The sequence below is a fragment of the Microtus oregoni genome, unplaced genomic scaffold, assembly GCF_018167655.1.
Source record: "Microtus oregoni isolate MIOR12 unplaced genomic scaffold, Mior012 000015F_ref0000493, whole genome shotgun sequence".
NCBI lineage: Eukaryota > Metazoa > Chordata > Mammalia > Rodentia > Cricetidae > Microtus > Microtus oregoni.
In genome coordinates, this window is record NW_024543074.1 from 29,924,203 (window position 1) to 29,938,746 (window position 14,544).

General features: G+C 48.5%; 1 protein-coding gene across 2 annotated transcripts; it reads right to left on the minus strand.

Annotated features, from left to right (window-relative positions):
* Window positions 1–1,326: 1,326 nt before the first annotated feature.
* Ccdc42 (coiled-coil domain containing 42) lies at window positions 1,327–14,188 on the minus strand. Of its 2 annotated transcripts, XM_041665774.1 has the most exons (7): window positions 14,014–14,188; window positions 13,667–13,772; window positions 13,446–13,550; window positions 10,699–10,896; window positions 4,015–4,236; window positions 3,665–3,823; window positions 1,327–1,404 (listed from the first exon to the last, which is right to left on the minus strand). In XM_041665774.1, exons 1-7 carry the CDS (start codon window positions 14,094–14,096, stop codon window positions 1,327–1,329), a joined length of 951 nt encoding a protein of 316 aa, XP_041521708.1. In that variant the 5' UTR covers window positions 14,097–14,188. The 2 variants fall into 2 exon arrangements, with proteins under 2 accessions (XP_041521708.1, XP_041521709.1); XM_041665775.1 differs by lacking the exon at window positions 4,015–4,236.
* Window positions 14,189–14,544: the final 356 nt, after the last annotated feature.

A 14,544-nucleotide genomic window follows, 5' to 3' on the forward strand; every position in this document is an offset into this window, starting at 1 on the left:
TCCCGGGTGCACGTTATCCTCTGAGGAGTGGAGACCGTACTCATCGGCCACAGCACCAGCCTTGAGCAAGCATCAGGACTGTGCAGAGGGCTTGCCTAGGTTTCTGGGTTCAGGTCGTCTCTGAGCTGGGACCACAGAATACAGGTCTGGCAAGTGGGGGCTGCGGCATGGCTTTCCCTGCAGGATCTTAGGGGAAGATCCTGGCTAGGAGGTGAAAAACCCACTGTGTTGGCCATCTAGGGCTGAGTTCAGGGCAGGTAGGCTGAAATGCAATCCTCACCCTCTGACCCTGCAGACAGTGTCCTGGAACAAGTGTCTTGCTGTATGTGACAGGAGCCTTGTGGGCTTTTCATAAGACCAATGTGTAGAAGCACTTGTCCTCACCCAGGGTCTCGGACTTCGATTTTTGTCATTGACAGCTTAGAAATGTACATCTGAGACCCCGTTTGGTGGGTTTTACTGGTTTTAAAATCATTTCTTGGCTGGGCGGTGATGGTACACACCTTTAATGCCAGCATTCGGGACACAGAGGCAGGTGGATCTCTGAGTTTGAGGTCAGCCTGATCTACAGAGTGAGTTCCAGGACAGGCTCCAAGGCTACACAGAGAAACCCTGTCTTGAAAAAAAAACAAAACAAAAACCCCCCAAAACAACAACAACAACAACAAAATCATTTCACCAGGCTAGGATGCTCCTGTGAATTGAGGTTGTCCTTTGGCACATTAGTGGTTCCTTGGTAGTTCCAGGCAGCCAGTGGCGACACTATACTGTGTTGCATGTTTTGGGGTACACATGAGATGAGGTTCAGGGCTGGTTTTTGATTCAGCACCTATGGAACTTTGACTTGGGAAGCTGCTTTCACAAGATCTAGGGAGCCTTGCACCCTGACTAGGAACAACAGGGGTTTTTTGTTGTTGTTGTTACGTGGTAGAAGAGAGAAAGTGCCCTATACTGGGCTCTGTCTGAGGCTCTGTTGCCTGCCTGAATGTTTAACTATATTCAAGTCTAACGCCCAAGAGACACATGGTCAAAAGGGACCAGCTCTTAGATGGGGTGTTTGTGCGGCTCTCCCCTCGTTAACTGTTCCCCATGAACTGATTTTCAAAAGGAGGAGCAACTTCAGAGCTAACTTCTTATAACATTTAATGTTTTTTGGGGGGCTGGGATAGAACGAGGCCACAGGGGGAAACAACTGAGGGTGTATCATCAGGAAACATGGGTCTTCAACAGCTGGGCCATGGGGACTGGACTACAAGCTCAGTAGAAATGTTTTCTCTTTCTCTTTTTTCTTGATGTCTCAGAACATTCTAGAAACACATTGCTTCCTTACACCCGGACTTGCTGCTGTTCCTTCCTCTTTACTTCTGTCCAGATGTCTGACAAGTCTTGTATAAACTGCTGGATCTAGCAAGACAAGGAGACAGCATTAACCTTGTCCAGCAGACACTCCCCATGTCCCAAGTTGGACCATCTCCTGTGAAGGAAGTTCATTGATCTCATTCTCCACTGCCAGAGGTGGCAGCATTGTCTGCTTTCCCAGATTTCTAGATGACCTTAAGAATCAGGCTTAGCAAACATATTCTCTCACTACACTCAAAATATGTGACGGAAACAACTTAAAGGCGTGTTATACTTTCCAAAGCTCGCACTCCACCGTAAGAGGCATGGCTGAACGGGTCAGTCCCTGGCGGGAGGAGCACGTGACAGTGGCTGTTCACATGGAGGGGACCAGGGAAGCAGAGAGCATGACTGGAGCAGGTGGATTAGCTGTCACCTTCAAAGGCCTGCACCCAGTAACCTACTTCTGCCAGGCAGGCTCTGCTGGCAAAGGTCTCACCCTCCCAAACTAGTGCCACAAGCACTTAGGATACAAGCCTGGGGGTGGGGCATTTCAGGTTCAAACCATAGCAGCAGGCTACAACCAGAGGAAGGCTGGACTTGGGACCTGCTTAGAGGTACAGACCCACGTGGAAGGAAGGAGGAAGATGGTCACAAACCGGCCTCGGGAAAACATTTTGCAGGTGGGACTGGAAATGGCTCTTAGGCAACGTCATAGTGCTCGAGGGGACCCGGACCTGATGTTCACCATGCTGATCTTGTGTCCGCCAGGGAAGTTTAAATTCTACTCACAGGCTTCTGTTTTGAAAGCCCCTGGTCAGGGTGACACGGCATAGATTCAGAGGCTAGGAAGACCCAGCTGGACTCCACACACAACAGCTCTGAAGAAATATCCGATTCCGGGGATGGAAGCCAGGGCCTCACCCATGCTGGGCACGTGTTGTAGCACTTAGCTGAGCGCCCGGCCCAGCTTCTCATTTTTGAAAGGTGACCCCAGCTCAAGGGCAGAATGTGTTCAACCTCTCCTTTCACTTACACTTTCTCATGCCATCACCATCATCATCGTCATTATTATCATCATCTTGGCTACTTGGCCAATTGGCTTTCTAGCAACTCGCTTATATTCTGTGGGAATGAAGATGGATATCTTCGGATATCCTTCGGGCAACGTGAGGTGTTCCTGGCAAGGAAAACCAAGCCCAGATTTTCCTTGCCAGGAGCACTTCTGGAAGTTTGGTTCAGAAAAATATAACTTGTGAAAATCCTCAAGGATTCAGAACGCTTAGAATTTGGAGGAGGTGGGTTAGAAGCTCGGGCCTAATCAGGGAGTGCATGGGCTGGGGCAGAGAGCGACAGGTCACCAATTCCCGGGGCATCCTTCCCCAGGACCGCTAAAGGAACGGAGCTGACCACATCAGGGAGTCTCAGAAACCAGGCTGCCACAATGCCAAGATGGCATTTATGTCTCTGTTTTCGTATTCCCTCACAAGTACAAGTTGCCATTTACCATGGCAGAGTGTCCTTGCTGTCCTGTCAGAACAGAGTGAGCGACAGGAACAAACAGCACGGTCTGCCTATAACTGAGCTAGACATCAAAGGGATTTGCCAAAGTGTCCAACAATGCTACTCTCCTCACAAAAGGAGTCATTTGAAATTTTAATCAACCATGCGATTTCAAAGACTGGGGAGATGGCTCAGTTGGTGAAGGGCTTGGTATGCAAGCATGGAGATCCAAGTTCAGAGCCCCAGTCAGAGGTTTCCCTGGAAACCTAAGAGAATGAAAACCATTTCTGAACATAGAATGAAGTATGAAAGCAGCCAGCTTCCTAGGAAGGTGCCCAGCCTTGCACAAGTGGAGAAGGTAGCAGCCAGGCTCAACCTCACACAGCCTCCCTTGCACAACAGGGCATCCCCAACAATGACAACTCGGGCTCACCCGAGACCCTCCTGGAGCTGTTAGCATGTGTGGCCAACAAGATTGTTGTGGATAACTGGTGAGCTCAACAGTGGGTCCCTACTCTGGTCCTGTGCTTTGAAGTCAACAGGGATTTCGGGTGCTAATGCAGTGGTCTCAGCGTGTGGAACCCTGACACGTAGTACAGCTGGGGAATTCCTAAATACACACATTCATGAGGGCTCATCTTAGATTTACTGAGTTGGAGATTTAGGTGTGCCCAGCAATCCCCCCAGACCCACCAGCAGGTGGTCCTGACCCTGTGAACATTCGAGGATCACAACTCTGCGTGATTCTTTCCTTCACTCAAGCAATTCAGAACCTTCTTTGCCCCGCCCCTCTGCTCGACCCAGCTCTGCATCCTCCTCCTACCATGTCCAGTTGTTTATGTGTGTCCTCCAGGGACACCTGCGTGGTCTCCTTCAGCTGCTTGCTCACGATCTGGAAGAGGTTCAGTGTCGCCATCTTAATGGTGCCAAGCAGGAGGGTCTTCTTGGCCGCTGTGTTCTGGATGTGTGCCCAGCGAGATTCCTGGGGAGAGAGATGGCAGCCTGTAAGTATAGCGCAGTAGAGAGAGACTCCTCTGTGTGTGTTTGTGTTTGTGTGTGTTTGTGTGTGCATATGTGTGTGCGGTAACTGTATGCATGTGTGCACACATACAGACCTCACGTACCCAGAGCCAGGACTCCCTCCCCCTAGCCTACACCGGACCTGCTGCTTACCCAGAAGATGACGTCACTGCGGGCCCTGTCGAAGCGCATCTGCAGTCTTGCCAGCTCATTGTTGTGCTGGAGGATCTCATCGTCCTTCTCCTCCATGTAGCGGGCCAGCCTTGCCTTGGCGCGTTCAATCTTCTCCTGCCCTTCTTGTGCCGACTGCATGAGGTCATGATGCATGCTCACCAGTGTCTTGTAACGGGCAATCACCTCGTGGATCTCTTCAAACTGAGGGGCCAATGGCCTTGGGTCACTGAATAGCTGGCTCCCAAGGGCCTGATGCAGCTACATCAGCCCACTGCCTCTGACCCGTACACCAGGGCAGGCAAACCATAGCCATAAACGGCTACTGTGAGAATGTTGGGTTCTCCTGAGTTTATATGGGCTATGCACCATATGTTGGAGGGTTGCTCAATGGGATCTGAGGTTCCTAATGCCAGCTGCATATTTAAATACCTAGGAATCCTTTAAAAGGTGGATGCCAAGTTCCAACCCCAGAGATTCTGATAAACAGTATGTCTTTGGTAGATTTGAATTTTCCAAACTATCTCTAGGTAATTCCAGGCCCAACTAGGCTTGAGACTTTATCTCCTAAGGCAACAATGATCCTATTCAAGGAGAATGTTCCACTCACAGACCAGGAGCTGCACTAAAAAGCTACTGACAGAGCCGGAGATAAGAAAGCCAGACCCTGTTCTTTTGAACTTTATAGCCTCAAGGGTGATTGGGTATGGGGAGGACAGACAGACCCTAGTCAACTACAACACAGTGATAAACTGACTTTGGGGCGGAGGTGTGAGGCTGCCCAGAGGCTGGCACTAACTCCCTACAGACTGCTCCTTAGCCTTTGTTCATCATCTGCATCAGTGGGTCAGGGGTTTGCAAGATGCACATCACCTGCTCCAACGGGGTCCAGAAGCACAGAGCTTGTCCAGCAAGCATCTCTACAGAGGGCAAGGTGGCCTCCAGTTCAATGACACCAACACGCCTCCCCGGAGGCTCTCCTAGTGTGCCTGCTCAGGGACTCTCTGAGCTGGTCTGTCTCGTGACAGTTGTCGGTGGCAGATTGGTGTCCAAGAACTGTCAGACTGGTGTTTTTTCTCAAACGTGCTTCTGGGGGAAGAGCATTCCAGGCAGTGCTGGAGGAGGCAGGAAGAGCCAGAAAAGTATTCGGGGGAGAGAGTGAGGCTGAAGGAGACTGGGATACATGTAGAGATAGCCAGGCAAAGACAGGTGGGGATGCAAGGTGTGCACCAGGGAGAGATGAGTGGAGGCTTAGGGAGGTTCAGAATACTCGCAGAAATTTAACATGGATGGCCTGAGGTTCAGAGATGGAGAGAAGGAGATGGATCTGGGAGAGAGAGGGAGGAGGAGGGAAGGAGAGTGGTAGGCGAGCCTGCCCAACAGCTTCTTGGAAGGCTGAGACCAGAGAATTGCAAGTTCAAGGCCTGCCTGGGCTATATAGTGAATCTGAGGCCAGTCTGGACAACTTAATGAAACCCTGTGTCAAACTAAAACAAGGGCTGGGGTGTAGCTTAGGGTAGAGTTGCTTACCTGCACATACAAGGGCCAGGGTTCAACTAATAACACACGTGATTACATGTATGTGCCCACACACACACAGAAAGAGACAGACTGCCCTGGAATATTCTTGTACACTGTGTAAATTATGCTCTGATTGGTTTAATAAAGAAGCTGACTGATCAATATCCAGGCAGGATAAGGTTAGGTGGAAAAAATAAACTAGCCAAGGAAAAGAAGAAGGGCAGAGTCCAGGAGATGTGAGCCAGCCTCTGGGAAAGAAGGGCAGAGTCAAGGAGATGTGAGCCAGCCTCTGGGAAAGAAGAAGGGCAGAGTCAAGGAGATGTGAGCCAGCCAAGGAAAAGAAGAAGGGCAGAGTCCAGGAGATGTGAGCCAGCCTCTGGGAAAGCAAAATGCTAGAGGACGGTAACGTCCTGAGCCATGTGGTAATACACAGATAAATAAAAATGGGATAATTTAAACATAAGAGCTAGTTAATAATAAGCCTGAACCATCGGCCAAGCATTTGTTATTAATAAAAGCCTAGGAGTGGTTTATTTGGGAACTGGTGGGCTGGGAGAGAGATCCGTTTACAACAGAGCACTCAGAAAACTACGAAAAGAGTATGAACTTTATCCATGAAGAATTTTAGTTTTAAGAAGCAGAGAACCCATGCCGCCCTGTCTGTATTTCCTTCAGATCTTTCAGCAAGCACCACAAGCACTAACATGAAAGTTAGAATGAATAGATTCAATCAGAGCTACTGAGAAGAAATCTCACAATTGTATTCTGATGTCAAAAGCCTCAGGTGCCCGCCTAAAGAGGCTCCTGCTTGTACAAGGAGGTGATAATTTCAACATCAATAAGAATAAATACAAAAGATTGAAACGTGAATTAAAAACCATGAGTTCATAACTACACTGAGGGGTCAGTTTTGGAGACTGCTGCCATTTTAGTTATTCTAAACAATAAAAAGAATCAAGAGTTCAGTGTGGGCAAAGCAGCCCAAACACGTTGTAGACAGGAGAGAGAGAGAGAGAGAGAGAGAGAGAGAGAGAGAGAGATCTTGAATTTGATGCCAGCCTGGAGTAAGACAGTGAGGCATTGACTCAAAAAGAAGACTTCAACAAGTTTCTTCCTAAGACCCACTAGTAATCAAGGAGCCAAAGACATTACAAAGTACCTCTCTTTATGTCAGTCGTTCACGGCCCCTTCGTAGTCGAATGACCCTTTCACGGGGTCACATCAGATATCTTTCATATCAGATATTTATATTATAATTGATAACAGTAGCAAAACTACAACTATGAAGTAGCAACAAAATAATTTTATGGCTGGGCGTCACCAGAGCATGAGGAACAGTGTTAAGGGTCACAAGGTTAGGAAGATCGAGAACCACTGCTTTATATACTGTTCTGACGACTAAATTTTAAAATGATTTTATACCCCCTGAGTCAGTACCTGTCCACAGCCACGAAGGAAATCAATATTATAGTTTTTATCAGCAAAGAATAATTTTACCTGGTTTCAAGCCTATCACTAGAACCATAGATGGGTTGTCTTTTGAATCTGGTCTTATTTTGCTTAACATAATGCCCATAATACTTAGGAAATGTAAGAAGTGGTGTGGAAAAACTAGTTTGGACCTTGATTAAACAGATCAAGTGCAGCAGGACAATTCTAGATATGACAAAGTTGACGGGAAAGCCCATGAGGTCTTAGCCCCACATGAAGAACTACAGGCAACTAAAGAAATAGTCCTCCTCAGGGAAGAGCACACCAATTGATGATCCAATGCCAAATGGCCAGCTCTGAAAACATACATACAAGTAGCATTATATATACTGATATATATGTATATATGTATATATATACACACATATGTAATAATAAGTAATGAAATAGGTTATGAATTTGACAGTGAGTGGTCAAATTCTGTCTATGTAGTCCTTCTGTCTATGTGTTGCTTTTATTGGTTAATGAATAAAGAAACTTCTTTGGACTTATAGCAGGGCAAAACTTAGGTAGGCAAGGAAAGCTAGGCTGAATGCTGGGAGAAAGAAGGGTGGAGTCAGAGAGATGCCATGGAGCTGCCAGAGTCAGACATGACAAAACTTTGTTAGTAAGCCACTGCCATGTGGCGGATACACAGATTAATGGAGATGGGTTAAATTAATATGTAAGATTCTACCACAGTTAGAAGCTAGAGCTAATGGGCCAAGCAGTGGTTTAATTAATACAGTTTCTGTATGATTATTTCAGGGCTAAGCAGCCAGGAACTAACTAGCGGCCTCCTCCTACAAGCAAGCAAGGAGGGGAATATGGGAGAGTTGGGAAGAAGAAAATGGAAAAGGGAGACAATGCAATTACATTATAATCTCAAAAATAAATTAAAAAAGCAAAACAAATGTACATAGAGCCTTATTGTGTGACAACTGGGGACACTTTAAATGTCAGCTAGTTATACATTTGCTACTAAGGAATAGCATAACTGGTTTGACAATAGCACTGTAGTTATGATTTTTTGATGTATTTTTAAATTTTTATTTTCACTTTATGTGTGTTAGTGTTTTGCCTGCATGTATGCTGTTTGCATACCACATGCATGCAGTGTTCCAGGGGGCCAGAAGAGAGTCGAAGACCCCCTGGTTACAGACAGTTGTGAGCCACCCAATGGGAGCCGGGAATCTGACCCAGGTCCTCTGGAAGAGCAGCCAGTGTTTTAAACTGCTGACCCATCATCTCTTCAGCCCCTGTTCTGAGACAATCTCACTGTGTAGCCTTGGCTGTCCCAGAGTTTGCTATGTAGACCAGGTTAGACTCAAACTCCCAGAGATCTGCCTGCCTCTGCCTCCCTAGTGCTGGGATTAAAGGAATGCCCCGCAACACTTGGCTTTTAAGTGGATTATGTTTTTTTAAAGCTCCCATCTTTAGAGAAATGTGCTGAAAAATATTTACGACTGAAGAAATAGCATTTGCTGCAAAATGGTGGAGTGGGAAAATGTGGGTCGTACAAGCGACCTTTGCTGGACCTAGGTGATGAGCAATGGGTGTCCTCTAGAATATATGGCTCTACTCTTGTCTGTTTGAAATTTTCCACTAGCAAAAAGTTCCTGAAAGTCTCACTGACTGGTTATGGGCAGTTGGAAGAAAAAAAGAATTTTTAATATTCTATGGAGCATGGTAGGATAATTGTGATCGACAAAAATGAACTGTACATTTCAAAATAGTACAGAGGATCTGAATACCCCCAACAAAGGGGAAATCATAGATGTTTGAGGTGATGGATATGTCAGTTATCACAATACTATGAAGTACACACACATGCACGAGCACAAGCAGGCACGCACACACACACATATGCACATCTCAGTATATCCTATCAATGTGTACAATTGTCATGTGTCAACTAAAAATACTATTTTAAAAAATCACGTCGCTAGACAGATGACTCAGCAGTTAAAAGTATTAGCTGCTCTTACAGAGACCTGGCTTCGATTGCCAGCACCCACATGGTAACTCACAACCACCCTAACTCCAGTTCCAGTGGTCCAGTGTCCTCTCCTGACCTCAGAGGGCACCAGGAATGCATGTGGTGCACAAACATACGTGTAGGCCAAAACATTCATAGTCACAAAATAAATAAAAAATAAATCCCAAAACCAAGATTTTAAAAATGAAAGAAAAAATAAAATAAAATCATTGATTGAGAAAAAGCCAGTTTGGACAGTGTGGTGCACACCTTTAATCCCAGCACTTGGGAGGCAGAGGCAGGTGGATCTCAGTGAGTTCGAGACCAGCCTGGTCTACAGAGTGAGCTCCGGTATAGCCTGGGCTACACAAAGAAACCCTGTCTCGAAAGCCAAGTCATAGGTTATGTTATACAATGTGTAGTTTAAGGACAGCTGATACTCACAAGTATAAACATTCATGAAATGGGAAATATAAAAACTATAATGCTGGTGACCCCTGAAGAGAGGAGAGAAAGATTGAAATTTGGAAGGGCATATAAGAGGTTTAAATTGCCAGTAGTGTTTTATTTCAGAAAAAAAAAAAGAAATGAGGGGAGAAATTAAGATTATACAAAGCTGTATGTTGAATTCTTGAAAGGTTAAGTTTTTTTCTATGTTTTCCAGTGTGGGGGTGGGAAGAGAAGAAGGAGAAGGGAGAGAGGAGGAGGAGGCTGTAGAATGCAGAGGAGCAAAGGGCAGAGGTGACACCAGATGAAGTGCGCAGCATGAGGAACGAGGAAGGGGCAGGGGTTGGATTCCAGAAATACTTAGGAGGCAGAGTAGGCCATATCTGATTGATGGCTACCGGATCAGGGAGGGGGTAAGCAGGAAGCGCAGTCCTGGCAGTACTATGGCAAGTCTGGGCCAGAGTCGGTCTGGCTAAAGGAAGAACCTGGGAAGAGGAGGCCCCAGAGGAGCCAGGGAGGGAGGCGGCAGAACAGAAGACAGGAGGAGATGTCAGAGAAGGGATGTCCACATCCAATGTTGTAAGAAGTGATGCCGGAAGAGGGATGAAAAGTTCCTCACCTGGGGTGACAGGGTCTGCAGAGGTGGGGGTGGGGCATTTATGACCCCGACTTGGGGCAGGGACACAGCAGAGTGGGGGAAATAATAAGCTATCCATTTCCAAGCTATGAGGCCCTGAGTAGGTCCCTTAACCTTCCCGAGCCTCCATCTCCCCAGAAAGAGACAGTCTGCTTGCTCTTCCCAGAGGCTGACAAGAGGACAGAAAGGTACAAATTCGCAGTCAGCCTGCATGACACCCTAAGCGCTCCAGGTCTTTGAAGGACAGGTAGGTGTTTTTCCACTTTTTCTCTCCTCTCCTCTGTCTGCCTGCCTGCCTGTCTGTCTCTGTGTCTATCTCTCTGTCTCTCACACATACTGACTCGGACATGCACCAATACTCAATTCATGTATAGCCATGCACAGATAATACCATCAGGCCCTCCCACCCACTGAGAACTGCACCCAACCTCATCAGAGGCCTTGGTCATCTGTCCCCCAGGGTTGCTGCCTCTCCCTAGAGCAGGACAAACATTCCAAGGGCCCCTAAACTCTAGCCAGCTGGAGCTGAGCTCCATTCTGTTATCTTGGGGGAAGAAGAGGGTGCTGAGGAGGGCCCTGTGGTACGGACGGCACTGCCAGCCCTGGGACCCACCTCCGAGTTCTCCACCACCTTCTCCAGGTACTTGTTGAAGATGGCATAGTCCTGCAGCTTGACACTCAGCCTCTGGTGCTCCAGCTTCAGGGCGGCCATATCCTGCTTGGCCTTGGCCAGCTCCCTCAGGCGCTGCCTTTTCAGTTCCCGCTCTTTGTTGGCTTTTTTCAGGGCTCGAATCCGTTTCTGGTCATTCTCCTGGGATGAGGGAGACAGTGGTAAATCAAACAAGTATCTCACCCTCTCTCCCTGAGACCCTGGCCTACCTGGGGCCGGTGACACCCTAAGCCCCTTCCATCTGCTGAGCTCAGATCACCAGAAGGGCAGGCAGAGCTTGCTGGGCTACCTATGTTGGAGGGGAGGTGTGAAGAAAAAGGATTTGGTGAGGCTTTGGTTGTTTGAAAGGATTTAGTAAAGTTAAGGGGCTTCCATGGCCTAAGGAGGCTTTGAGTACAGAAATTCAGCTCAAGGTCAAAAGGGAGTCTTGTGGGGGAGGGAGGGTGCAAGCAGGAATTTCAGGTTCTGTGGGAGCTGGTCCCTGGACTTCAAAGAGTGGGGGATGGGAAGAGAACACATAAAAAGAAGGGTAGAGAAAGGTCTCTCTTGCATCCAAGAAGGCCAAGAAAGGCTGGGTGGAAGAACAAGCCTCTGACAAAGCTTTTGTGGTTCTGCTTTTAGAGTTGGCCATTTGTCATGGGGCAGTGGCTCAGCCAGGGCTGGAAAGCCCACAGGTTCCCCTGATTTGGTGAAAGTGCCTCCATTTCTCCAGCTGTCGTCTGTGAAGTGGTATCTCCTCTCTTCCTTACAAAGCCCAAGGCAGTAATAATGGAACTAAATGCATGTGGAGGAGACAGCTCAGACGGGCGTGGCCACGGGCTGGAGGAGATGCCACAGGCAGTTCTAGGCCCAGAGAGGACGAGGCTCAGCTACTGCCGTCTCTGATGCTCTTCTCCCATCTGCAGTATCCTCCCTCAGGACAAGAGCAAGCTGTCTCCTTTCACTTTCCCAGGTGTTGCTAGGTGTCTCCTTCTCCTCCTGTGGCCACTGTGAGTCTATATGGACGGGCACATATGGTGATGACATGGAGAGGGCATGGAGAAGTGCCAGGAAGCAGGGCACCAGATGAGTGCCACGAGCATCAGAGAGGTCCGAGGGACCCTCAGTCAGTCATATATGAATTACCTAGAAAGTTTAAAAATGCATAGGTGTCTGGGCTCAACCTGAGACCTGCCTGAGGCAGAAGTTACTGATGTCTGTATTTGCTGCAAGTTCTATGAGATTCTGTAGCAGCCGACTGCCTGGAAGCCATTTAGAGAGTCCTTAATCCTCAAACTTCCTGTCCTCCCAAATACTCCATCAACTTCGCTCTGGCCCAGGTGGGCTACATCTCAGAAGAAAGTGTCCCATCGCATTGTCTTCCCTGTTCCGCACAGTTGTGTGTACAGTGGAAAGAAGAGCAGGGTTCCTCCAGTAGACGGCAGCAATGGGCCCCCCTCCTGCAGGGCCCAGCCCCTCAGGGCTTCTCTAGTGCTGGTCCAGGATGAGGATTGCTGGCCAGTACGTAGGTCTGGGGAGGTTTTCGTTTTGTTTACGTTTGTATTTAGTTTTGTGTGTGCACATGTATGAGTAGGTACATGCTACAGTGCGTGTCTAGAGGTCAGAGGACAATTTATGGGAGTTGATTCTTCTCTCTTTCCAACACGTGGGTCCTAGGGCTCTAGCTCAAGCTTTTAGGCTTGGGGGCAAGTGCTTTTAGCCACCGAGACACCTTGCCAGCCCAAATCAGGATTTTAGCACCACTAGGCTCACTCTTCCGGGTACTGATTAATGGTGAGTGCTGTCCGGGACTATCCTCTGAGCCAAACTGCGGCCATCTTTTGCGCCAAGTCATAAAAGATCATCACAACTGGTCTTGCTGACTGTTGGTGCTCCCTCACTGAAAGGGGATGGAGGTCATGGGACCCTGAGTATCCAGCCACCTCCTCCAACCAGTTGTATGCAACCCTGCCTTAGGTGCATGTGGCCCTAGTGTCTCTGGGGGGGAGGACTAGGGGAGAGGCAATATCTCTGTAACCATGAGGAAGCCATCACTCATGCCGGGTACAGATCTTCCAGTTCTGCTTTAGGGTCATCCACGCTCCTGCTTATAACCACCCACTCATGTTCTGTAAGTAACCCTAATAAATGCATTGGCTCCCCAGGGTCATTGAGACTTTAGACATTAGAGGGCGAACACTGCCTAACCCCCTAACCCGGGGCAGACATTCCTGAAACAGGGAGTTTCTTACTAGGTTCTTTGCTTCACGGACCTTCAACAGTTTCCTGCCTTCATCAATCCCCCATTTCAGTGCCAGGACAAAGACAGAGAGAGCGTGAGTGGGTGAGTGGGTCAAAACCCTCTGACTTCCTTCCGTATCCACACATACTGCTCTCTGGTAGGCGCACACCCATCTGTCCATCACACTTACCGATCCATCCATCCACCCGTCTACTTGATAAACTGTCTCAGGTACGGGCAAGGAAATAGCATAGAACCAACTAGAGATCAGAGACTGGCAGGTAGCTAGGACATTATAGACAGCATGGTGTATAGAAGATGCCTCGGATAGGGACCAGACGCTGCTGGAACACAGAAGAGGCCTTTAACCCGGGGCGAGGAGCCTACAGAATCAAGTACCGGGGAGGAACAGTTTGCCCCGCGATGAGTGTAAATCCTCCAACCTGCTGCAGCCCACACCGCTCCATACCTGGATGAATTGCTCAAACTTCTGGATATGGGCTTTCAACTGCTCCTCTTTGATGCCTAATTCCTCCCAGCGCAGGTTCAGTGTTTCCATTCTTCGCTGGAATGTCTTTAGGGGACGAGAGAAGGTAGATGTCAGGGAGCCCTCTGCCACGGGTGCTCAGAAAGATTCTGAGTGTTTTATCCCAGAAGTGAGTGTCTGGAAAGGCTGAGGAAGTTGCTCACCTGCTTCTTGTGTTCCATGGCCTGGTGCATGATCTTGGCTTCTTTCTTCTTCTCCAGGAGCCGGATGGATGGAGAGTCCGATTGCTCCTCAACATTTGGAAACTTCCTGCCCAAGAAGTGTGAGACAGGGGCCTTCTGAGGCTGGTGCAGGCTGGGCAAGGGAGTAACTCGGGGAGACAGAAGCCCATGGAAAGGAAAAAGGGTCTCTGCTCTCACTTTTTGGAGCGAGCGAGGGATGGGTACCCAGTCAAGGCGGAGCTGGATAATGGGGTTAGGCGATTGGGGGAATATTAGGCTGTGGGCAGTGGGGGGCCCATTGTTGGGTATGGGTGGTCCCAAGCACTCACTGTAGCAATTGAAGCAGCCGCTCCCCATACTGCAGCCGGAAGTATTCCGCCAGGTCCTCTTCTTCCATGATGCCTAAACTCATGGTGGCAGCTACCTAACAGCCTAGCTGTCCTTCTTTTCAGAGTGAATCGATGAGTGGCGGAGCCACGGAGCACTCAGGAGTGGTGGCTGGGTTCTTGCCCACCTCTCTTCCTGCTTTCAAAGTCCCACAGAGAGTGGATATCTGAGAAGCCAGTCAGAGGCTGCCTTAGTATGATGCGCGCTTGTGGTGATAGATCTGGTTACCTAGCAACAAACCGCTGGGTTCTGCGGACTGTATCTGGAACTCACGGTTTGCCCTCCGACCTTTGTCTCCACTAACCCCACTCCCTTGCTGAGGTTACCGCTCTGTTCCCGCTGGCACCCTTCAGGAACTCTGGGAAGAAGTTAGGCCTGGTTATATTTCTGGTTGCTCCCTTGTCAGGCAGGGAGGCAGGGTTTGGCCATCCACCGCCGAGAAGGGAAGTTTGTTTGGAGAGACCTGTGTGTGA